We start from the raw sequence: 26,563 nt of genomic DNA, 5'->3' as shown, positions 1-26,563 counted from the left end.
CACCCCCTTACAGTGTTGGACCTTATTTCTTCCTATTTAAGGAATAAGAGGTAGCCCTACCTGTTTGACAGATGAAATTAGGCTACAAGCTGCAATATCCATAGATTTGTCAATCAATTCCTCCACCCACTATGCACTTTTTAAATAGCCTACCTCCATGTCAGTGAAACGCCGTTAAGTTAAAACCGACACTCAAATTGAGGGGGTGTAAGAGAGTATGCCATAGGCCTAACTTTTATTAAAGAAAATGGCAAAAAGCCTACCCCTTGTTAGCTTAAAACCTGTTTGGGATAGGGGGCAGCATTTTCACATTTGGATGAAAAGCGTATTACTCAGGCCCAGTTACTAATATATGCATATTATTAGTAGATTCAGATGGCAAACACTCTGAAGTTTCTAAAACTGTTTGAATGATGACTGAGGGTATAACAGAACTCATATGGCAGGCAAACACCTGAGAAAAATTCCAAACGGGAGGTGGGAAATCTGAGGTTTGTAGTTTTTGAACTCGGCCCCATCGAATACACAGTGGGATATTGGTTATGTTGCACTTCCTAGGGCTTCCACTATATGTCAACCGTCTTTAGAAACTTGAATGAGGCTTCTACTGGGATGTGGGGCTGGATGAGAGCTCTTTGAGTCAGTGGTCTGGCAGAGAGCCAGGTCAGGGTCACGTGCATTTCATATGAGAGCGAACTGCGTTCCATGGCTTTTCTACAGACAATGGAATTCTCCGCTTGGAACATTATTGAAGATTTATGATAAAAACATCCAGATTGATTCTATACTTAGTTTGAAATGTTTCTACGACCTGTAATATAACTTTTGGAAGTTTTCGTCCGACGTTTGGCTGGACCTGCATGAGCGTTTGGATTTGTGTACTAAACGCCCTAACAAAAGTAGCTACTTGGACATAAATAATGGACATTATCGAACAAATCAAACATTTATTGTGGAACTATGATTCCTGGGAGTGCATTCTGATGAAGATTGTCTAAGGTAAGGGAATATTTATCATGTTATTTCTGATTTCTGTTGACTCCAACATGGCGGATACATTTTTCTTTCTGAGCGCCGTTCTCAGATTATTGCATGGTTAGATTTTTCCGTAAGGTTTTTTTTAAATCGGACACAGCGGTTGCATTAAGGAGAGGTATATGTATAATTTCATGTGTAACACTTGTATTCTCATCAACATTTATGATGAGTATTTCTGTAAAATTGATGTGGCTATGCAAAATCACTGGATGTTTTTGGAACTTGTGAACGTAACGCGCCAAAGTAAACTCAGATTTTTTTTTATATGAACTTTATCAAACAAAACATACATGTATTGTGTAACATGACGTCCTATGAGTGTCATCTGATGGTGATCATCAAAGGTTAGTGATAAATTTTTATCTCTATTTGTGCTTTTTGTGCTTTTTGTGACTCCTATCTTTGCCTGGAAAAATGGCTGTGTTTTTCTGTGGCTTGGTGGTGACCTAACATAATTGTTTGTGGTACCTTCGCTGTAAAGCCTTTTGAAATCAGACACTGTGGTTGGATTAACAACAAGTTTACCTTTAAAACGGTATAAGATACATGTATGTTTGAGGAATTTTATGAGATTTCTGTTGTTTTGAATTTACCGCCCTGCACTTTCACTGGCGGTTGTCATATCAATCCCGTTAACGGGATTGCAGCCCTAAGAAGTTTTAAGGTAGGCCTTTAAATACATTCACAGGTACACCTCCAATTGACTAAAATTATGTCAATTAGCCTATCAGAAGCTTCTAAAGCTTCTGGAAGTTTCCAAGCTGTTTAAAGGCACAGTCAACTTATTGTATGGAAACTTGTGATACAGTGAATTATACGTGAAATAAAGAAGAAACTATAGTTTGTAAACAAGAAATTTGTGGAGTGGTTGAAAAATGAGTTTTACAACAGCCAGGTCAGCGCTAGCCTCTAGCTATCTGTCGGATAGCGATATGAGGTGACTATTATTACTGTCTAACAGCTGTTGTTTCAATGGGCATATTATGTAGCCTTTGTTTTGTCCCATTTCAACAGAAGTAAATGAACTTGGTGAGCTTTTTTGATGTACACTTAGAGAGAGAGAGCTGGCCAAAAGTGGCAAAATGTAGCTATTATTTTTGCCTCAGTCACACTTGACCGGAATTAAACGATGAAACCATCGGCCAAATGATTGAAGATCAATATTGTGATGTTTTTTCAGTGCAGTGCAGTGCAAAGCATTTATAGCGGCTAAGAAATGCATTGCCATTAATTGGAAGGTTGGTTATCCTCCCACAATGTCAAGTCATGTATCACTAGCTTTGATTTATTACCAAATTAAGGGTATGCTGGGCAACTTTAATAAGGTCTGGATGCCTTATACTGTATGGAATACAGTACTTCTAAAGGAGTCTGTATTGAAAACATGCCCACATCGGGGGAGATACCTATTTAGGCAATCCCTAGCTACTGGGATGCTGAGTCCTGGCCCTGGGGGTCTACTCTCGGAGAGAGTTGCAACGTCTGCTTCCAAATCACATCCTCAAACACGTAGATCCCCTGAACGCAGCTCACTTTCCACCCCACTTTCCAGCTCACACTCTCAAACACCTAGCTCCCCTGAACGCAGCTCACTCTCCAGATCACAATCACCTTTATTCTAATCACATGTTCACACACCTGTATGTCATTATCACACACTATTTACTTCAGTTCTTTGCACCTCATCACTGTGAGGTATTGTTTGTTTTGTGTCACGTCTTTCATGTGAGTTACTCCTCCCGTGTATGATAGTTTTTGCCTGCCTCACTAACGACGCCTTTTTGCCTATTTCCTGCCTGTACTCTAGCCTATGGGATTTCCTGTTATCTACATATTGCCTGATCTCCTGGACTGCGTTACTAGCCTTTTCTCTGCCTGTATTGTTGCCCTTTTGTACCCCCTGTGTATGACCTTCTGCCTGGACCCAGCTACCTATCTCCTCCTGTGGTCTTTTGCAATAAACACATTCTGTGCCCTGCGCTTGAAACCAGGTCTCTGTATTCCCTCGTGTTCATTACAAAAGTTGAGTTATTGACTAGACTGGTGGGGTTCGGGCGTGCAGGCGCCTCAGAAATTTGATATAGGGCATATCTTAATAAAGACAAAAGTCTTTGTATTTTTTCAAGAGTTGTTCATTGGTTAAGGTTGCAAAACAATGTGTATTATTGAATACCTTTGATATACACTCTACTCTCTTTAACATATGCAATAATGATATCTTACCTAGCTTGATGACTGTGGGCATTTTTGCTTACTTTTTGTTCTAAATAGAGATGGCATATCCTGGGGTAGAACCCCCAGACCCCCCGCCATGCCCCCCCACTTCTAAAACAAAAGTGGCGCCCCTGGCTACAGGAATTACTGTCTCATTTGACACCAGTGGCCAATGTATTGAATTTGATTTGACATGGGCCTCACCTCCCACCCCCACCGCTGACACAAAACGTCTGACGTGGTGTGACATGTAGCTGCTCTGTGACTGAGTAGTCAAATGACTGGCTGGTAACTGTCTGAAAATGACACCTGCATCACCATAATGAGCCAGTGTGGAATGAGAAGCTGAAGAAACAGGAACACGGTCCATCATTTGCACCCAAACCCACAACTATATAACAAAACTAATCAAGTGTCAAGAAGTAGATAACAGAAACCGAATGGGAGAGAGAGATGAAGGGAGAGTGAGACGTGTATAAAGATAGGAGAGACAGGGGTTCGTGTCTCTCATTGTAAGGTGAGATTAGTTAGGCTACAATTAGGCAATCGTGCCAATTGTGGCGTTGAATTAGTATCAAGGAACATCATGGTTAACAAGCCTGAGCCACCATCGTCACCACCACCACCATGGCTTTTATGTGGCTCTACACCTCGTGGGCTCCAGTGTGGTCTTCAGTCCTGCTCTATCCTCGATCAAATTTCTACTTACACAGAAATTGATAGTTGTAGGCTATGCATCCACCTGAAAGCCATCACAACCCGTTAAATGGGGAATTGTATCATGTGAATGGATATTTGCGGAATAGGGCCTATATGTTGATTATGTTGTCTATTTAGAATTTGCTAGTAATTAATTACAAGTCATTAAAACTTCATAACATATGTCAGTTTACATCATATCACATGTTTAGATACATCTACTATTGATCTTGAGGTAAATGTGTATTTTTAAAGCTGTGTATTTTGTTGGTTCCATCATCAACAGCACTGTGTATTAATGATAGCGCTATATGTCGCCAATAGTCAGTAATAGATCTCAAGCTGTGGCGTGTAATATCAAATATATTATTGATCCCTTGGCATCGCGTGCGATTGACGTCTCAGTCACAGGGTTGCCTCGTTATTGACGTGTTTTATTGAGGCCTTTAAAACACCTCGGTAGCCAAAATACAGTATGGGAAACATCATGCAATTATAAACATACACATCATACAGCACCGGTCCAATTTTTGGACACACCTACTCATTCAAAGATTTTCCATTATTTTTATTAGTTTCTACATTGTAGAATAATAGTGAAGACATCAAAACTATAAAATAAAACATATGGAATCATGTAGTAACAAAAAAGTGTTAAACAAATCCAAAGATATTTTAGATTTTAGATTATTCAAAATAGCCACCCTTTGCCTTGATGAAACCTTTGCACACTCTTGACATTCTCTCAACCGACTTCACCTGGAATGCTTTTCCAACAGTCTTGAAGGAGTTCTCACATATGCTGAGCACTTGTTGGCTGCTTTTCCTTCACTCTGCGGTCCAACTCATCCCAAACCATCTCAATTGGGTTGAGGTTGGGTGATTGTGGAGGCCAGGTCATCTGATGCAGCACTCCATCACTCTCCTTCTTGGTATGTTGGGTCATTGTCCTGTTGAAAAACAAAAATTATTGTCCCACTGAGCACAAACCAGATGGGATGGCGCATCGCTGCAGAATGCTGTGGTAGCCATGCTGGTTATGTGTGCCTTGGATTCCAAATAAATCACTGACAGTGTCACCAGCAAAGCACCCCCACACCATCACACCTCCTCTTCCATGCTTCACGGTGGGAACCACACATGCAGAGAAAATCCGTTCACCTACTCTGCATATTACAAAGACACGGTTGGAACCAAAAATCTCAAATTTGGACTCATCAGACCAAAGGACAGATTTCTACCGGTCTAATGTCCATTGCTCGTGTTCCTTGGCCCAAGCAAAACTCTTCTTATTATTGTTGTCTGTTAGTAGTGGTTTCTTTGCAGATATTCGACCATGAAGGACTGATTCACGCTGTCTCCTCTGAACAGTTGATGTTGAGATGTGTCTGTTACTGGAACTCTGTGAAGCATTTATTTGAACTCTAATGAGCATTTACTTGAACTCTAATGAACTTATCCTCTGCAGCAGAGGAAACTCTGGGCCTTCCTTTCCTGTTGCGTTCCTCATGAGAGCCAGTTTCATCATAGTGCTTGATGGTTTTTGTGACTGCACTTGAAGAACCTTTCAAAGTTCTTGAAACTTTCCGGATTGACCTTCATGTCTTAAAGTAATGATGGACTGTCGTTTCATTTGCTTATTTTTTGGTTTTCCAACCGCAGTGTCTTTGTGAGACGCAGAGAAGGTGAATGGATTGCCCAATAATGTTTTGTACCATGTTTTGTGCTGCTACCATGTTGTGTTGTTAACATGCTGTGTCGTCATGTGTTGCTGCCTTGCTATGTTGTTGAAGTAGGTCTCTCTTTATGTAGTGTTGTGTTGTCTCTCTTGTCGTGATGTGTGTTTCGTCCTTTATTTATATTTCATTTATTTCAGTATTTTTAATCCCAGCCCCCGTCCCCGTCCCCACCTGAGGCCTTTTGCCTTTTGGTCGGCCGTCATTGAAAATAAGAATTTGTTCTTAACTGACTTGCCTAGTTAAATAAAGGTGAAATAAAAAAATTTAAAAAAAAATTGAGCTGTTCTTGCCATAATATGGACTTGGTCATTTACCAAATAGGGCCGCCCCTGTATACTGCCCCTACCTTGTCACAACACAACTGATTGGCTCAAGCGCGTGAAGAAGGAAAGACATTTCACAAGTTAACTTTTAATAAGGCACATCTGTTAATTGAAATGCATTCCAAGTGACAATGCCATCTCCTCCCAAGTAGCCACCATTGGAAGGCACGAGGAGTTGCTTCATGGTCTTATGGAAGGGTTCCAGACCTTGGCCGAACGCCATGACCAAGCTTTGAACACGTTGCTGGAGCAATTCCACGGGTTGTCTGTTAGGCAGCATACCACTACGATAACCTCCCGGCCCCTCAGTAACCCGTCTTTTAGCAGCATCACTTCCCTGGTCACCCCGGTTTCCCGGGAACCCCGCTTACCTCCCCCAGAACGCTTCAATGGAGAGGCGGGCATCTGTTGTGCATTTCTCGCTCAATATTTCCTCCTCATGCTGCAGCCCACCTCCTTCCCCCTCTAACCGCTCTAAGACAGCATACCTCATCACGCTGATGTCCGGGAAGGCTCTCGCCTGGGTTACGGCAGTATGGGAACAACAGGCAGCCATATGCTTCAGCCTGGAGGAGTTTGTGAGGTAAATAAAGATTTCTATGCTCCATTGTTGGGCGAGAGGCTGCCCGGAAGTTACTCCAGCTTCGGCAAGACTCCCGCAGTGTGGCACACTATGTGGTGGATTTCCTCACGTTGCCAGCTGAGAGTGCCGCAAACATGGAAGCGCTGTTCAACATGTTCCTGCATGACTATCAGAGGAAGTAAAGGACGAGCTTGTAGCCCGGGAACTACCGATGTATCCCGACTCGCTCATCGCCTTGACCATTCAGATCGATGGGCGACTACGGGAACAAAGAATAGAGTTGATTTCACTCGCCCGTCCAAGGATTCCACCTCACCTCTGAGGCATCCCAGAACGCCCCAATGGCTCCGTTACCGAGAGAACCGGAGGCTACTCAACTTCCCCTGAAAGTCTCCAAAGACTGCAGATTCACCTCTTCCCGGGCCTGTGCAACTAGGCAGAGCTAGGCTATCTCCAGCTGAACGGCTATACAAGCTTCATACTAAGAGTTACCTGTATTGTGGGACTACTGGTCTTTTCGTCTCCGTCTGTCCACTAATAGACAAGGCTCACCGGTAGGAGCGAATGGAATCCCACAAACTCTCTCCCCGGTTATCGTCTCTTTCCACATCTCCAAGGTCATTAGCCCTTCTGCTGTTCATCTTCTGTTGCCCTGTACACTCCGTATACATCTGTATACATGTTTACAGAATTAAACCCATGTCTCACAGCCCTTTGTCTCCAGTTTATTGACCTTTTGCACCCTATCTGGATTACTGACCTCTGCCCACCCTTGACCTGTCGTTTTGCCTGCCCCTGTAATAGTAATATACTTTTGTTACTTTGACACTGTCTGCATCTGGGTCTTACCTGAAACGTGATAAGTACGTTAACTTTAAAACATTAACCTTAACTTTATTGTAGATTTAATTCAAAATATAAGTATTTTTTTCAAGCACAAAGTGAGTCGTTTAGCAGACATTCTTATCCAGAGCGACTAGGGTTAAGTGTCTTGGTCAAGGACAAGTCAACATATTTCTCACCTTGTCGGCTCAGGGAGTCGGTTATTGGCCAAACGCTCTAACCACTAGGCTACAAATTAATCAGTAAGTAGTTCATTTAAATAAATTATATTGCTGGAGTAGTTAAGGCTTCTACACTATAAACACAAGTATGTGGACACCCTTTCAAATAAGTGGATTCAGCTATTTAAGCCACACCCATTGCTGACAGGTCTATAAAATCGAGCACACAGCCATGCAATCTCGATTGACAAATATTGGCAGTAGAATGGCCTTACTGAGAGCTCAGTGACTTTCAACGTGGCACCGTCATAGAATGCCACTTTTCCAACAAGTCAGTTCATCAAATTTCTGCCCTGCTAGAGCTGTCCCGTCAACTGTAAGTGCTATTATTGTGAAGTGGAAATATCTAGAAGAAACAACGGCTCAGTCGCAAAGTGTTATGCAACACAAGCTCACAGAACAGGACCGCCGAGCGCTAATGCGCGTAAAAATCGCCTGTCCTTGGTTGCAACACTCACTACCGAGTTTCAAATTGCCTCTGGAAGCAACGTTAGCACACAAGCTGTTTGTCGGAAGCTTCATAAAATGGGTTTCCATGACCGAGCAGCCGTACACAAGTCTAAGATCACTATGCGCAATGCCAAGCATCGGCTGGAGTGGTGTATAGCTCGCTGCCATTGGACTCTGGAGCAGTGGAATCATGTTCTCTGGAGTGATAAGTCAATTCACCATCTGGCTGTCTGAGGAATAATGGTCTGGGCTTTTTTTCATCGTTCGGGTTAGGCCCCTTAGTTCCAGTGCAGGGAAATCTTAATGTTACAGCATACATTGATATTCTAGATGATTCTGTGCTTCCAACTTTGTGGCAACAGTTTGGGGAAGGCCCTTTCCTGTTTCTGCATGACAATGTCCCCGTGCACAATGCGATGTCCATACAGAAATGGTTTGTCGAGATCAGTGTTAAAGAACTTAACTGGCCTGCACAGAGCCCTGACCTGAACCCCATCGAACACCTTTGGGATGAATTTAAACGCCGACTGCGAGTCAGGCCTAATCGGCCAACGTCAGTGCCTGGCCTTGCTAATGCTCTTGTGGCTGAATGGAAGCAAGTCCCCACAGCAATGTTCCAATATCTAGTGGAAAGCCTTCCCAGAAGAGTGGAGGCTGTTACACTGTTATAGCAGCACAGTGGGGACCAACTCCATATTAATGCCCATGATTTTGGAATGATATGTTCGACAAGCAGGTGTCCACATACTAATGGTCATGTAGTGTATCTTCTTTGTACGGAGGTTCAGAGAGGACACATTCATTTTTTTAAATTCCCTCATTATGTCGAGGTCAAAACTTAATTATCTCATGATCGCTCCATAACAAAAGTTGTTTTGTCTAGATCGTGAGAAACTCTATAAATAGGAGTGGACAGATTGACAGTACGGCTGAAACGCCAGAGCCCGCAGTGGATCAGCACTTACGTTTGTATTGATTGCTACACTAAAGGATGGTAACTTTCATACTAACATCATGCTTTCATTCGTGTTTGGAGCTCATCAGTTTAGAAATTAGTGTTGTTAGCAAGCTAAATGTCCCTTACCTTGAGCTAACAGCTCTTGGGGCATCTACGCCCTTGTGGGGGCATCTGATACTGTAAATGTAAATATTGTAAATGTAAATAAGTGTCCCTTATAATTATAAGGGACACTTATAATATACACATATATACAACACTTATAATTATACTCATATATACATATACATATACACATATACATATATATACATATACATATACATATATATATACATATACACATATATATAGTTAGCTCACAAGACTGGCCAAGTTGCATTGTTCCTTGCATGCGATTGGCTGTGGTCTTGGTGGCGGTACGCAGCCTGAGAGACATGTCGCTTGTCAGGCAGCGTTCAAGGCTTAAATGCCCCATGAAAGCATTGCAATCAATGCAGCAGCAGCCACAGGGCTCTTTGAGGTGGTTCGTCTGAACAAATGAATGGATGATGCGTGGTACTTTTGATGATCTCGTGATCACGGCAATATTATCTTGTGATCTCGACAAAACAACTTTAAATATGTAGCGATCACAAGTTAAGTTGTGATCTCGACATAATAAGGGAGATTGTATTTATTTATTAAGAAATAATGCAAATGAACCAAGGTATCCAAGTTAGCGTGGCAACAAGCTCCGGTGCACCCCCCCCCCCCCCCCCCCACCTACTGAAATGCCCCCTTAAACATGTCACATTTTTTATTATGTTTAACTTTCAACTTCAAAAGGACATGGCTTGTAAAGTTCCAGCTGCAGAGAGTGTTGTCAACACTTGCAAAGAGCCACGCTGCATTTGAAGCTGATCTGCACTTAGAATTGAGGAATTAAAAACTATGGCCTAGAGAAAGATTAGTCCGCCGAGAGTGAAAACTAATTTAACATCATCCAGCCACCGTGGAAATCTGTTTTTACACCTCATGATCACCGGGGCAACATCAGATCAGCATGAAATGCAAGTTTTAGGGGTTTATTGAGTCAGACCACTGTCTGTCCATCTTGGCACAGCCTCACTAATTGCCTGTTCCATTATATACAGCGTTTGATGTCAATTCAGTTTATACTTTGGAGCTGAGTTTGACCACTCAACTAAAGCATTTATCCTACAACTATAACATTATATGTATTGAAAGAAAAGTATGAAACACAACTTGTAATGAACACCCACAAATCAAAGTAGTCATCTAGTATTACATCCATAATCTGGTTTGTTATGCTTCTTCAATATGCACCGCAATGTCTATTCTCTATGATACTACACATTCAAAGCATGACCATGGTTGAATGGCATTGGAATGTGGTGTTGAGTTATGCTCCTGTGTGGCTGTCAGCTTGTCACTCTACCACACAGCGATCCATATGAATGGCTGCCTACAATAGATCCAACAGACAGGAAGCCTACCCAGTGGCCTCTTTTCTCTCCATAGCTAGAGACAATAATACAAGAGTCCCATTGTATAATCAGCAGCACATTGATCCATGGCCGTCTAGCCTGTAGCAAATGTATTAGCCTCCCAACAACGTCACACACTTGACAGGACAAGACTATAATGAACACTTTGAAAAATACTTTTCTCATCGAGACAGAGAGAGATTTTTCTTCAGCCATTGTATGGATGTAGCCAGAAGGAAATAAAACCTTAATGATGCAATGTTGATGGAATGTCAAGTGTTTATTAACTGTTTCATTGCACATATAAATCCACACTGGATAACCATGTATTGCAGAACATACTGTAGATACAACACTTCCATGATTGCATAGGAAAACAAACAGTTGGGTCATAATGGTCATATTTCACATGATTGTTCATTCAATACTGTTACTGTTACTTGGCCATCTTGTCCTTTTTAGGCCACAAACAGGACGAAAGCCTGTTTTTTTTTACTTTATATTTTCCTGAAAAAATAAGAACTTTAAGCAAGAGGGTCATAAAAACACCTGATCCACTGTCTGCGTGTCAGCCTCCATGCATGCATTTATGTGTGTATGTTTGTGTCCTATGATTACATGTCCTATTTGAAACATGTCGACCGTTCATGCGAAAATACCCACAGCAGGGATGAGAAATACTCCTAGCCGGTCTTGGCAGAAAGTGACATTGAATGAATGTTCAAATAGCTACACACAAGCCCGAAAATCACATGCTCAGGCTGATATGCATCTTATGAAAGAAATATCGTTCATCATTTTCATCTCAGTGCACCCCCTTCCGCGACCACGGTGACACGGTTGTGCGCTGAATAATAATAATACTGGGGATGGGACCTGATAAATGAGAGCTGATAAATCAACAACATAGCAGGCACAGGGAGAGAGGCGGAACAGCTCTGTTGGAACAGAAGAGAGGGCAGGCCATTCTGTTGCTGTTCTGTACTTATCTGTGTGGAGACAATCGAGGCTGTAGATTGTAGATCAAGGATGGCTGTTGTTTGTTTGATCACTGTTCTATAGTCTTTGACTTTAATGGAACAGGTCTCTTTCTCTCTCTGGGAATAATTATTATACTCCGTGGGGTTAGCACTCACAGCTATTGGTCCTACAGCATGACTCATATTAGCGGCGGTAGCAAACCAATAGGTACACACAAATGAAAGCATTTGTCTATCTTCTTATTTGTATTCTCTCTCTCTATTATTCCATTGGGCTAGCATCCTCAGCTGTTTTCACACAGCTACCAGTCTTCTGACGACTCATACAGTATTAACAATTAAAAATATATGGCTATGGGATTGACACCTCATAAACGAATGGGTTGATACAGAGACAAATTAAAGAATGTACATGTATCTAACCCTCCGCGTTAGCTCTGAACAGTGAACTATAACACACTTGCTTATTCATTTTATGGCGTGAGCAGGGCGTGGGATGTGTAAGAAATTTCCTCTCTGCTTGTGGGGCCTGGATTTTATGTCAATAGTTCTGGAAGCATCCATCTTCCCGGGTCCACCAAAGGTCACAGGCTGCATAGTTTAGCAGCTGGTTTGCATCTGATTCCCCATGCTAAGGCTGGAACCCACAACACTGTGACTATGGCTGCAACACTTGTTCAGCCATCCAGACAGACAAGGAGCCAAAGCTAGAGCCAGGGTAGCTCTCTCTCTGTCTCTCCCTATCTCTATGATGGTCTTTGGAGAGTACGGGGAATGAGTGCATGCAGTATTTCCCTGTGTATTTGGAGCTAGTGCTTGTCCCAAATAACTGAACTTATACATAAATCCCTTGACATGTAACAATGTAGATATTGTATCTAATATGCAAAGACAACACAGTGAATAGTGCTGGCAGATCTTCTCTGTCACATTCATAAATGAAAAATAGCTATTATTTACATGAAGCCAGGTTTAGTCAGGATTTAACTACAGCTCGAAATAGCAGCGAATAAACAACTATATATTTATAGTGTTGTGCAGCTTTAATTTGTCCTTTTCATGTCTGCACAACATGTCAGATGTTCAAGACATCAGTGTCATCCCACTTAACGTTAATTCTTCTTGCAAATAATGATCTACATAGGTATGTGCATTTAACGATATTGCTATTTTCATCCATTTAATGTCAGCTGAAATATTCCTTCATGTACAATTCATTTGCATGTCCAAAAAGAAACAAATGCCAAACTTACATTACACATTGCTGCTTCTTAAACTGCATTGCCAAAACATTACCCATAACTATTCCCTATTTCTGAAAATTAGATTCCCCTCAAACAAATCCCTACTACCTAACTCTTACATTAAGTGTCACCAACCCCGTTTACAACTGGTGCTGACACACATCCCTTGTCCTGATCTTGTCCACAATTTGATTGTGCCCACATTTTAAGACGGGTATATACACGATTAAAAAACGCATCGTTGTCTGATCGTAATCAGATCATCGTGACCACCTCCGGAGGTAGTCAGGGACCCATTGTATCTGGATTTAATTCAAGTGTAAACAGATCTGGATGGTCAAGCCATTTAAATAATCATTACACTGGTCTCTAAAATCATTGACAGGTAGCATCATTGACTTAAATGGCAACAATAATTGTCTTAAAATAAATAAATAGTATTTTGAAAGAATATCTGTAAAAACATCTGCATACAGGGAGGCACCAGGAAATCTGGTCACAATCTGAGCACAATGGATGGATAAGAGACACATTTTAGCACCATGTGTAGACGTGACAAGCCTCAATTAGATAGTGATTGGATCATATTGATCAAATCACAAAACCCACATGTTAGCACAAGGTGTAACCAGGCTACTCAGTCAATATCATCACATACAAAATAACCAGAGTCATATCCTATTTGTTGCGTGGTCAATTGGATTTAGCTTGACTGCAAGGCGTGGCCCAGTTGTAATGCTCCCATGGCTGTACCAGTATACTACAGTATGATGGAGGGAGTGCCTGTGGAAGCAGTGAAGGAGCAGCCTTCACATGTCTCAGGCTTCTCCGGTTGAGATTGCCCTGCATTCCTCTGGGGATAATCCATGTTATGAAATTGAAGTGCAGCATCGGAACATAAATTATTCCCTCCCTCCCTCCCCCCCTCCCGTGGGGGTTAAACAATGAACACGATTTGTACATCAAGACGATGGGCGGAAGAGGAGGTTGTGCCTGTAAATGAGAGGAGCGACGGAGAAGACATCCTCAACGGTTTCCTGTACTGGTACATTTACAGCACAGCAGTTAAAAGGTGAAAGGGGTGAGGGTTGTACCATATACCTATACTGGAACATATGGAACAGAACACTATGTACCTTCACTAATGGCATGAGAGGAGGATGTGAACTATCAACTCAGATCAAGCTGATTTTAAGCAGAAAACCTATATCATATCAACAGCGACTAGCTAGCCGAAGTGTGTCAGTCTGCTTTTGGCATCAGCCTCCATTGTTTGATAAAGCCCTGGGCATTAGAAAACTCTTTCCATTAGCCCAGTGAGTCACCATCAACCACATCCACTCCTGCAGGGGCCAGACCATTCTTAGCACAGCGGTGGGGAAAGGAGCTCTGAGCTGGCATAAATTAGAGGTTAAATCTGAATGTTAACACAAAAAAGGAACCACATGAAAACCCCAACCTGTCTGAAAACCTCAATGTTAAAGGAAGTGACCTACTGTATGGTGAACCAAATCTGACTCAGCTCTAGCTAAGAACTTTACTCCTACTTCCTAGGGAATAGAAAATAACCCCCTGGTCACACCACATCATTTCAATGTGGATAATTGGGTAGTATTCGGGTTGAGACTTTGATCAATGAGATTACAAGCTATATTCACCCACTCAAAAAGACAAAAGCTAGTTGAATTCCCAATGTGTTATCAAAATGCTTTCAACCATCTAAAAGCCTAACCAAATTCCCATGACAAAACATTGTCTGATTTTTGGTTGAGTTGTCACCCTAATGTGTATCTCTGTGATATCAACCATTTAAAAGTACAGTAAAGGACAAATGGGAATACAATGTCAGATATTTTATTTATTTATACAACAGATTAATGTGTTACTTATCGCTGTCTTTCATCTCATAACAGAACCAAATGACCTGGATTGCAATTGAGATGACATTAAAAAGTACATGGAGTACATGAAAGTGATCAATGCCAATTGAGATTCTGCGCAGCTCTCTACAGACCTGCGATGACCTATGTAAGCTATCTAGAACATGCACACGTTATATAATTACATAATATCAATTTATAGTAACAGTAACCTCAATATAGCCATGTTACTCTTTTTAAGGTTGAATCTGAGCAAACCCATTTGTTAGAAAAATAAAGACGTGAATCCATTTGTTATCTTGTCGACAACTTCATAGGTTATTTATTGTATTTCAAAAGTGATACTCAATTGTGTTTAGTTGTCAACGTAACCAAATATCAACATTTGAAGGGGCTTTATCTTCTGATTGGATAGTTCCTTCCATCTGTGCCACTGTCTGACATTAATTCCAGTTTGTCCACAAATTAATAATTAATATGTTGGATTCAAGTCTCAATCTCAGCCAAAAATCTAAGTAGGACGAAATTAAATCAAATCAAACTTTAAGTCCCCTTCAAGTAAAGTTTAATTTGATTTAGTCGTATTATTTTTACTTTGAGTTTTGGTTGAACTGGAGACTTGATCCAAAATATGAATTATTAATTTGAAAACAAACTGGAATTAAAGCCAGACTAAGTCAGTGGCACAGATGGAACAGTCTAAGCAGGAGATACATCTCCTTCAAATCTTGATATTTGGTTGGGTTGACAACCAAACACAATTCAATATCAGTAAATATCATTACATTTTGAAATCAACCAGAGCTTGAAACTCTAGGCCTATTGTTTTGTCTATTTCCTGTTGAATCCTGGGTTGAATTTAAGATAGTTGTTGATGATTATATAGTCCTAAATAGTATCATTGATGATATATGAAAGATAAATTATGGTCACATTTCATTTGCTCTGTTAAACCTACCCTTTGGAATGACTTCGATAGCAACATTGAATCTAATAAAGCAATACTTTGAGATTTTGGCAATGAGGCTCTTGATCTACTTCCCCAGAGTCAGATGAACTCGTGGATACCATTTTATATCTCTGCTTGGAGTTTGAAGGAAGTTACTAACTAGTGCTTAGCGCAATTGCTAACTGACTGGAAGTCTATGCTTATGCTACTGGACACAGAGGCATACAAATGGGTCCATGAGTTCATCTGACTCTGGGGAAGTAAATATAGGCCTCATTGGCAAAATCCCTTTTAATGGAGATTCCTCAACAATCATTTTCACTATAGAACATTGTTTACAGTCAATGACAAATATCAAAGCTGGGCTTGGTTAAAACCCTGGATGGGAGAACAAAAGGTAGCTGTAGATAAATCAATTCTCCACTAGGAGGTGCTGCTCAGACAATTGTTTTCTTCATTCCGATTGTGGATACAATGTTGAAGATCTAACACTGTTTTCAATGTACAAAGTCAACATATTTTATACAAGGTTTGTCTATGTGGAAATTTGGTTCCCATGATGACGTAATCGTGTGGTAAATATTTTACCCTCAAAACAGCAGTTTACATAAATTCCTTTTTTCTGATCCAATGTATTTTACATGTAGAATCCACTTCACAATACTTAGAAAAACATTGATTTAACGAGTTGGCACCCAGTGGGAACTTACTCCAAGGAAATGTGGGAGTATAAGAGTACATTACTGAATATGTGATATGTGCACCATGCAGTTTAGAAATAACAATAAACTGAGTAGGTTCATGTGGAGTTAGCTAGTGACATTAAAAAAGCTGTGTCACAGAAAAACAATAAAGTTGTAGCAAGTAATACAGTATATCTGATATAAGACATGCAATAAGCAAACACAGAGCAGTTGATTACCAGTTAAAAGACAGGGAATAACAATAGCCAACTGAGGTTCAAAAGACCACCAATTATGATATTATTTCATTGTATTCCATAGCAAGTCTTCCAAACCAACTACTGTCTAATTACGCTGAAGTAATGAGGCATGTCCAGTCCACCTCTGATTGGCTGAGCATAATCCACTCCCTGAACTACAAGTCCCAGTGGAGCAAAGCGGAGGGGAGAGAGCAAGGGTAGTATTGAGAGGAAGGCTAGATGATTGACTGACATTTCAGAACAGTAGTTAGTATGACAACCTTCCGTCTCTCCTTCTCTCTATCTCTTTTTTTCTCACCCCATTTCCCACAGTCCCAGGAGACCAGCATACATGCACATCCCCTGAGGGGAGAGAGAGCCCTGCTCGGCTGAGTGTCCTTCCTAACACTAAGTCAGAGAGCTTGATCCTCTCTGGACTGTTGTGAATTCCAGAACCAGGCAGAAAACAGCTGGGAGTAGCTGATCGATATGGCCTTGATGACCTCGAAAAAGCTCCAAAGACATAAGAAGAAATACACTGAATATCTGTTTTATGCCCTCTGACTAGTGCACCTACAGTATATACTGTAAACTTATTTAAATATACACTCAGGGGCAAGTTAATTAGGTACCCCAATCCGTTCACGAAAATGGAATGCTCCAACAGACAGTGAGTCACGTGGCTCGCTATATAAAGCTGGCAGACAGTCATCGAGGCATTCAGTTACTGTTCGATTGAACATTAGAATGGGGAAAACAATTGACCTAAGCAACATTGAGCATGGTATGATCGTCGGTGCAAAGCGAGCCGGATCCAGTATCTCAGTATTTCCGTCCTGGCCTTTTCAGACATAACATTGTCTAGGGTTTATCGAGAATTATGTGACAAACAAAAAGCATCCAGCCAGTGGCAGCCCTGTGGGTGAAAACAGCTCGATTATGAGAGAGGTCGAAGGAGAATGGCAACAATCGTGAAAGCTGGGCCAAGAAACAGACAAATAACGACTCACTACAACAGTAGTGTGCAGAACGACATCTCGGAACGCACAACTCGTCGATCCTTGTCATAGATGGGCTATTGCAGCAGACGACCACACCGGGTTCCACTCCTATCAGCTAAAAACAAGAAGAAGTGGTTCCAGTGTGCACGCGATCACCAACATCAGACATTTGAGGAATGGAAAATCATTGCCTGGTCCGACGAATCCCAGTTCCTGTTGCGTCGTTCTGATGGCAGAGCCAAGACTTGGCGAAAGCCGCATGAGACCAATCCTGCCTGATGTCAACAGTACAGGTTGGGAAATGTTTTCCTGGCACACATTAGGTCTCTGGATACTAAATGAGCAACGATTGAACGCCACAGCATATCTGAACATTGTTGCTGACCAAACCTAATTGAGCATTTTGGAATGAGATGGAATGGGCTGTGGTCGCAGCATGAATGTTTTGCCAGTCAATCTGCAGCATCGGTCAATAATCGCATCAGCATGGACCAACATCCCTGTGCAACGTTTCCGACACCTTGTAAAATCCCTGCCCCAGAGATTTCGGGCTGTTTTGGAGGCAAAGGGGGGTCCGTCCCGGTACTAGATGGGAGTAACTAATAATCTGGCCACTTTTGGCCACAATATTGGCTATTCTAGATATTGCATCTCTATATTTCAAACAGAAAACTCAAGTTCACTCAAGTACACTCATGCACGGCTACTCGTATTTACTGCAAACAAACGTTTATGAATGAATAAAGAGACAGTCGTTAGCTCAAAAATTGGCATTTTATTCGGATGGTTGGTGGGTCAGAGATGTATAATTTGTTTTCCAGTACATACGATTATCCACAAAGCTTCAGACAAAAACCTTTTCCAGTCTTAAAGCTGATTCAGTAATTAGTGCCAATGGTGCCACAACATCCCACCCACCCCCTTTTTGGTACAAATTCAAACAGTTGTGCTGACAAGATTGCAATTGTTTTATTATTATTTTTTGCTGTTTTTCTTCATTTTATACAAAAGACTTCACTTCTACACATTTAATGTCACACGGTTTTAATTTTTTTGCTTTGTAAATACATTTTGGAAATAACCTTTTTCATAATTTTTGTTGTCGTGAAAAGATAAAAACATGCAAAAACATTAATTTGTAGTCCAAATGATACATTTACAAGTTCAGAACGTTTTGCACTTCTTCATAGACTACAGAAGAAGAAAAAAAATATATGTACACACATTTTCTTTACCGTGAAGTAAAAGTTGAACGTACCAGATGATGACTAAGGCAAATGAAGTGTACACGGATTAGAACAAAAATAAACAGTTGTTGTTTTTATAAAATACTACACCACTTCAGAAATAAAGGAAAACAAACAAATTCTGCTACAAAAGTATTACTTACGACTCCCTTTATTTGCAACCAGCTGAATAAGTTTAATTTTTTTGTGAAAACATTCTACATTTCTAGAGTACTGTACAGTGCTGTTCTCAGTTGATTCTCCCCATCCAAGCTCATAAGGATCCTTCATCATCTAAGTTATTCATCTTTGTAATTCACTTAAATAATCCTTGTTCAACAAACAGCTGTATTGTGTAACCAAAAAAAGCATGTAGAAGCATACCATAGTTTAACATACTTTCTTATGTTTTGAAATCACTCCAAAAGTCAGTACCATTAAAGCCTTGAACATAAAACTAATCATTCAGATCCCAAAAATGTACAAAAAGGCACATTATATCCCAGTGCTTCTGTACTGTGAAATTCAAGTGTAACTGAGCGCGCTCAATATCAACGATCCAAACAGTGACAGTTCACCAATGTTCCCTCCCCTTCTCCAAAACTGGACTGCACTTCAGCGTATGCCTAAGCCTTCAACAAGCATATGTATGCGTAGACTACAACAATAAGCCTAGATTGGTTGTTTTTTGAAAATATTTCTGAATTAAGTTTAAATTTTTTTGAACTTTTCTGTCATTGTTCCTGTCACCACTCTTTCAGGGGAATATCGGTAATCGGAAGCTGTCCACATCCATTGAGAGAAAAACAAAATATATTTTCTCTTTTCCTGGGTTCACCATTCTTTGTCGTCTTGTTTTTTTTACGTCTTGCACATCCTGTGTCCTAGTCGTCGCTCCCTCCGTACATGTCTGCGAGTTTTCTGAAGCGAGGGCCCCAATCGTTGAGGTAATCGTAGTCCTGGTCCCCTCCGCTGCTGGAGGAGTTGAGAGAGCTTAGGGAGCCGGCTGTGGAGCCACTGCCTTCATAGTCGAACACCAGCAGGGAGTCGTAGGGCGGGGCTGTGGGGTCGTTGTCTGCTGCCTTAAGTCCCTGGATGGATGGGAGGAAATAAAAAAACACAGTTAGATGAGTGAGGAGATTAAGGCCAGCCAGTCCAACATGACCAAACCCTGTCTGACAATAGCTACCAGACACCATTCACATTCACAGACATGTTCTTATCCCATACTGCCACCTAAATTGGCTAATATTAACAGGCTAGCATTTCCTAATGTTTTCCTCCCTTCTACATGTTTAGGAAATCAGGTCCTTTTCATGGATTAAGACCGGCTCTAATTTCCCACTGAGTGTCCATCTGCAGCGAAGCATTTTGGCTGTGATTCTCCCTGATATTTTTGGCATGCAGGATTATCCAGGACTTTATCAAAAGCTGAGATTTAGCATGACCGCCTGACCAAATGCCTCAGCTCACTGATGACTTAGCCTGGCCCTCCCCCTCCTCAAACCTCCATCACTCCAATGTCCACGGGCGCTGCCTGAGGGGCTTGGAGGGCTGAGAGGAGGAGATTGCTGTAGTGGCCCTGACAATATGCCAGCTTTCACCACCACACTCTGGTCCCTGGTACAGTACTACATGCCCACTCCATTTCGTGTGCAAGTATTGCTCCCCAAAACTAGGAATGAGCCCTGGGGTGTGTGTGTGTGTGTGTGTGTGTGTGTGTGTGTGTGTGTGTGTGTGTATGTTCCATTAGTGTGTGTGTTTCAGAGTGTGGGGTGCAATGGTGGGGGTTTCCATTTTGAAGATTGTGCTTAACATTCCCAGAAGCTCTCGTAGCAGTGTGAGAGGTCCTTATGGATTGCTATTGATTTCCAAACCCATTCCTTAACGGTACTCTAGAGACTTGATGGATTGCTAATCTAGCACAGGAGATGTGCTTTGGCCATGAAGAGCATTGGGCCCAGTCCCGAATTCAACATCTTCTCATTGCGAGTGAGAACATCTAACAAATGAGAACTGAATGAAAAGAAACAGAGCACAACACGAAGAAACAAACGAGCCACTAGGCTCATTGGAAACATGTCAGAGATATATTTGAACTCCATTTTGTAGTTCTCTCTCTCTCTCTCTCTCTCTCACTCTCTCTCTCTCAAAAAAAGGATAGATTGAAACAAAGTGCCCAGATGCTTAGTGATTATTTTCCACTTCTTAGCCTTTGTTAAATGTTTGCTCAGGGCTGTGGCGCTGATAATTTGGTGGGAAATATGACAGATGGATTGTTCATTACAATTACAGCCATCACTGCTCTGATGGATAGAGCCCCATCCGGCACAACCACCACTCCACTGGGAGTGTGACAAGGTTAGCCAATCACAGAGCTTCGCCCTTCTAAAAACATTGTGCTGCCCTGTCCTCCCCTGACTTCACCCTCTGATCCACTGCTCACAAAACAGGTCTCGTATTGAATTTAATAACATCCTATTCAGAGATTTGCGGGGTAAGTTTCTCTGTTTATTTCCCCTGATTAGAAACCAACTGTAGTATTGTCACTGTGAATATGGGGGTTCAGAGTGTAACAAAGTGTGGAAATGTTGACTTGAAAAACGTTTTGCCCCAATAACACTTTAATTGAATCTTTAATCTGTATGAACTTTTTGTCCAGCACCTGTGGCCAACAAAAGGTCATGTAAGGTGAGGCTGATTTCCCAAACATTACCTCCCGGAGTGGGAACAGACTAAAAGCTGGATAATAGGCTATTGTTTGGCCACTCTGGGAGGCTAAATTCTTGGGTGGATTTGCTTACCTGCCCATTTTTGTATTAACTGCCAAAGGCTCTGTGGGCATGGGGTTGTGTGTGCACTCCAGACTTTGAGCCCAGACACATCACCCCAGCCCCACCCCTTCTCCCTGAGCAACCAGGTCAGATTCCAACCCCAATGAAGACAAGGCATAAACCAGCTGCCGGCAGGGGGCAGTAGATAGAATCTACGAGGACCACCTGTGTGTGCTTGTGTGTGCGGATGAGTGTGAGTGTGCGTGTGCATGTGCATGTGATGGGAAACAGGCTGACATGTACTGCCTGCAATGTGGATGTCTGGGTCAGGATGCTCTGGCCCACAACATCCTGCTGTCCTTGTACAGAAATAATACGTAAAACAGCAGACCTGTCTCTGCTCCAATAAGTATTGCAGTTTTTTTACGCACTGGACAAAACACTCAAACTCACTCAATATAAACTGAGCGGACAAGAGCATTAAGTGTTTTCAGGAATTTTTCTGAGAGAGAGAGCGTGGGAGGGGGAGTGGGAGAGAAATAGCGCGAGTAGGGGAGTTCTAATCTAAAAACATGGGAATAGGCCAACAACTGGGGGAGAGAGAGAAAGAGAGAACTCCATTTTGGATACAGTGAAAGTCTTGTCTGTTGGAGCTGGTGAAAAATACATGACCGTTCTTTTCATTTTACATCCACCCTTCAACACTGGAGTCAATGGTGCCCTGAGGCAAGCGAGGCCATGAAGGAACAGAACAGGGCACCTCTATGGAAAAGGCAATGTGCAGGTCTCTGTCTCATCCCACTAGATCTCTACAGAGAGACGTCTAAAACTATTACCCCATCCGATTCTTCTGCACAGCTAAGAGAAACACAATTATCTCCAAGTGAATAATATTATAACTAAATTGGACACATTATAAATACTGTATTTTTGTCAGAAAACCAAAAAAGCGATTATCTATTCGTGGACAATTTCCATAAGGGACAGATACAAATTTACTTGGGGGGAGGGGCTGGTCCAACTCAAGGTGTCATAAAATAAAATGCACCCCCCTCCCCAACGTAACAAATATGTTCACATGACCCTCCCCTTTCATTGTAAAATAAATTGAACACCCTCCCCCGTCATAGAATTAACTCAAAATGATGTTTACGACCACAAATAACAAGAACTGTAGCGACCCTGTGTTAATAAACGTGGATATAGACTGCCACTTAAGCATGTTTTTGTGGCACAGTTGATGCCACACAGAGCTATGGGCCAGAAAGTTGAGGGTTCGCCACGATCAGAGCCGGCTGCAGACATTGATCAGCTAGGGCAAAGTCAGACTGAACATTTTGATGCCATATTTATAATTATATAAAATATATGCAACAAATTTTCCACCAACAGGTTTCTGTGCCAATGCACCACACTACCAATAGACAAAGCATACCGACATCGGGCACTTCAATATAATGGTTGCATTGTCAACACCACAATAGTCTATGTCAATCTTGACAAACAGAAAATACATCCCTTCCTACCTTGTAGGCTGACCGAGTATCGAAGTCTTGACAATCTCCGAATGTCATGAAACTTTTGGTGTTTTGTAACAGATGTCTTTTTCCATTCATCACAGTTTGGAATGGTTGATTGATTTTATTTGTCAGTGAAAAAAATACATACAGTTGAAGTCGGAAGTTTACATACACTTAGGTTGGAGTCATTAAAACTTGTTTTTCAACCACTCCACAAATTTCTTGATAACAAATCGTTTTGGCAAGTCGGTTAGGACATCTACTTTGTGCATGACACAACCTGAAAGGCCGCTCAGCAAGGAAGAAGCCACTGCTCCAAAACCCCCATAAAAAAAGCCAGACTACGGTTTGCAAATGCACACGGGGACAAAGATCGTACTTCTTGGAGAAATGTCATCAGGTCTGATGATATTAAAATATAACTGTTTCACCATAATGACCATTGTTATGTTTGGAGGAAAAAGGGGGAGGCTTGCAAGCCGAAGAACACCATCCCAAACGTGAAGCACAGGGGAGGCAGCATCATGTTGTGGGGGTGCTTTGCTGCAGGAGGGAATGGTGCACTTCACAAAATAGATGGCATCATGATGTAGGAAAATTATGTGGATATATTGAAGCAACATCTCAAGACATGAATCAGGAAGTTAAAGCTTGGTCACAAATGTGTCTTCCAAATGACAATGACAGCACGCATACTTCCAAAGTTGTGACAAAATGGTTTAAGGACATTAAACGCCATCACAACGCCCTGACCTCAATCCCATAGAAAATGTGTTGGCAGACCTGAAAAAACGTGTGCGAGCAAGGAGTACTACAAACCTGACTCAGTCACCCAACTTATTGTGGGAAGCTTGTGGAAGGCTACCTGAAACGTTTGACCCAATTTAATCAATTTAAAGGCAATGGTACCAAATACTAATTGAGTGTATGTAAACTTCTGACCCACTGGGAATGTGATGAAAGAAATAGAAGCTGAAATAAATCATTCTCTGTACTATTATTCTGACATTTCACATTCTTAAAATAAAGTGATGATCCTAACTGACCTAAGACAGGGATTTTTTTACTACGATTAAATGACAGGGATTGCGAAAGACTGAGTTGAAATGTATTTGGCTAAGGTGTATGTAAACTTCCGACATCCGACTGTATAGTCAAAGACTTTTAAAGTGACCAGGATTGCACCATAAAATTGGGGAATTATTTCCATTGTGGTCCCTTTTTTTTATACATAAATACATTTACAATTACATTCACTGGACTAGTGCACTTGAGTCTTTAGGGTGCATATAGCTAGGTTCCATCCAATTGGTGACAGACTTTCATGCAAATATTCTAATATCCCCATAAAAACAATATGGCATTTCATAGTTTCCATTTGGAGAATTTGGTGCTGGACAACATACAGGGACATTTGAGAAGTTTTATGGACATCCATATGCATTCAGATCCAACCTAGTACAGCCAGCGACATAAATAAACACCGTCTGTGATTTATTTAGAATTCAAGGCACACTGAACCAGCATGGCTGCCACAGCGTTCTGCAGCGATACGCCATCCCATCTGGTTTGCACTTAGTGGGACTATCGTTTGTTTATCAACAATGACCCAACACACTTCCAGGCTGTGAAAGGGCTATTTGACCAACAAGGAGAGTGATGGAGTGCTGCATCAGATGACCTGGCCTCCACAATCACCTGATCTCAACCCAATTGAGATGGTTTGGGATGAATTGGACCGCAGAGTGAAGGAAAAGCAGCCAACAAGTGCTCAGCATATGTGGGAACTCCTTCAAGACTGTTGGAAAAGCATTCCAGGTGAAGCTAGTTGAGATAATGCCAAGAGTGTGCAAAGCTGTCAAGGCAAAGGGTTCTAAAAAAATAAAATATATTTAGATTTTTTTAAATACTTGTGGTTACTACATGATTCCATATGTGTTATTTCATAGTTGTGATGCCTTTAATATGATCCTACATTGCAGAAAATAGTAAAAATAAAGAAAAACTCTTGAATGAGTATATATATATAATTTTTCAATTTTCTATCATAATATTTTGTATAAAGATACGCATTATATTGTTAGATTATAGGAGTAACTTTGGTAGGCAGTCTTCCTCACCTCATGTTCAACTGTGGGAGTCAGTTGGAGCGCCAGGGCACACTGCCTTCATATCATAGGCCTGCAGCAGCTAAAGCTTAATAATAGCCACACCATACCAAACCTTCACAAATGTTTCAAAAGTAAGTAAAGCCATTGTTCATAGGGAAAATACAAGCAGAACAGCGAATGTAAATCAGGGAAAAAACGCACTACCCTCCCCTGTGTCCAATAAAAAAAACACACAAAAGCACAAAAAAACAACATTTCGAAGAAACAAAAAAGAGAAGAACATTTCGATCTGTCCCTAAGGAAACACTATACAGGCAGTTGTAAATGCAAAAGGGAAAATTAACTCATGAATTTAATTTCCCATTAACCTTTCATGTCTGTGTGCGTCTGTTCTGTTTCAATCAATACTTGCATGAGTACAGGGAGAGAGATTAGCTAAATACACTTTCAAATGTGAATGCCTGCATCATCTGCTTCAGTTGCTTTCCTTTATGTTGAAGTATTCACTTCATTAAATTAAATATTTATACCTCTACCCCTAACCATGAGTGTTTATTAAATCATTCTCTAAATAGTCCTGATTTAGAGAATGACATTGAAAATGGACTTTGACAGGGGGGCCGGACGAAGCCATCTCCTGTGGCATTATTCTAGATGCAGATGTTTAACCGTGAGAAGATTAGTGTGTTTGTTTATTGTTTATTCGTTTACCTCGTTGATGAAGTCTCCGATGTCCCCGGGGTGCGGGGCTGCTGACCTTATGGGGTACTGGGGCTCAGGGTGCAGCGGCCTCTCGTCCATACGCCGGATCCCCACGGGCTTGATGGTGTCCGGCTCTATCGTGTCGGGCTGCTGAAGCTGGCTCAGGTCATAATCCTGGAGGGGAGAGGGAGAGGAGGGACAGATGGGAGTCAGCAAGAAGCCAGAGACAAGTGGAGATCCACATAGAGCAGAGCCCCCACCAAGACCTAGACCCTGATCCATACACACATGGGCAGAGCTCCCTATCTAGACTAATACACACATGGGCAGACCTCCCTACCTAGACCAATATACACATGGGCAGAGCTCCCTATCTAGACCAATACACACATGGGCAGAGCTCCCTATCTAGACCGAAACACACATGGGCAGAGCTCCCTATCTAAACCAATACACACATGGGCAGACCTCCCTACCTAGGCCAATACACACATAAAAAAGTATTTAACTAGGAAAGTAAGTTAAGAACAAATTCATACTTACAATAACGGTCTACCCCTGCCAAACCCTAATCCCGACAATGCTGGAACAATTGTGCACCACCCTATGGAACTCCCAATCACAGCCAGTTGTGATACAGCCTGGAATCAAACGAGGGTCTGCAGTGATGCCTCGAGCACTGATATGCAGTGCCTT

At 41.6% G+C, this 26,563-nt stretch overlaps 1 protein-coding gene and 1 long non-coding RNA gene across 2 annotated transcripts in view; one reads left to right on the top strand and one right to left on the bottom strand.

Moving 5' to 3' along the window:
- LOC149970784 (uncharacterized) overlaps positions 1-26,563 on the top strand; it is a 461,672-nt gene that overhangs the window by 148,544 nt on the left and 286,565 nt on the right. The gene's annotated exons all lie outside the window — the stretch shown is intronic.
- The window catches only part of LOC110508639 (cadherin-2), an 85,189-nt gene continuing 76,915 nt past the window's right edge, over positions 18,290-26,563 (bottom strand). Inside the window, exons 15-16 of the mRNA XM_036965888.2 lie at positions 25,877-26,041; positions 18,290-19,851 (exon numbers count right to left, since the gene is read on the bottom strand). Of these exons, the coding sequence (XP_036821783.1) occupies positions 19,645-19,851; positions 25,877-26,041 (372 nt within the window). The 3' untranslated portion in view covers positions 18,290-19,644. The remainder of the gene's footprint in view (positions 19,852-25,876; positions 26,042-26,563) is intronic.

Source organism: Oncorhynchus mykiss, chromosome 28 (genome assembly GCF_057628025.1).
Source record: "Oncorhynchus mykiss isolate SJ-2025 chromosome 28, ASM5762802v1, whole genome shotgun sequence".
NCBI classification, from domain to species: Eukaryota; Metazoa; Chordata; class Actinopteri; order Salmoniformes; family Salmonidae; genus Oncorhynchus; species Oncorhynchus mykiss.
This window is presented reverse-complemented; position numbering and strand designations above follow the sequence as displayed.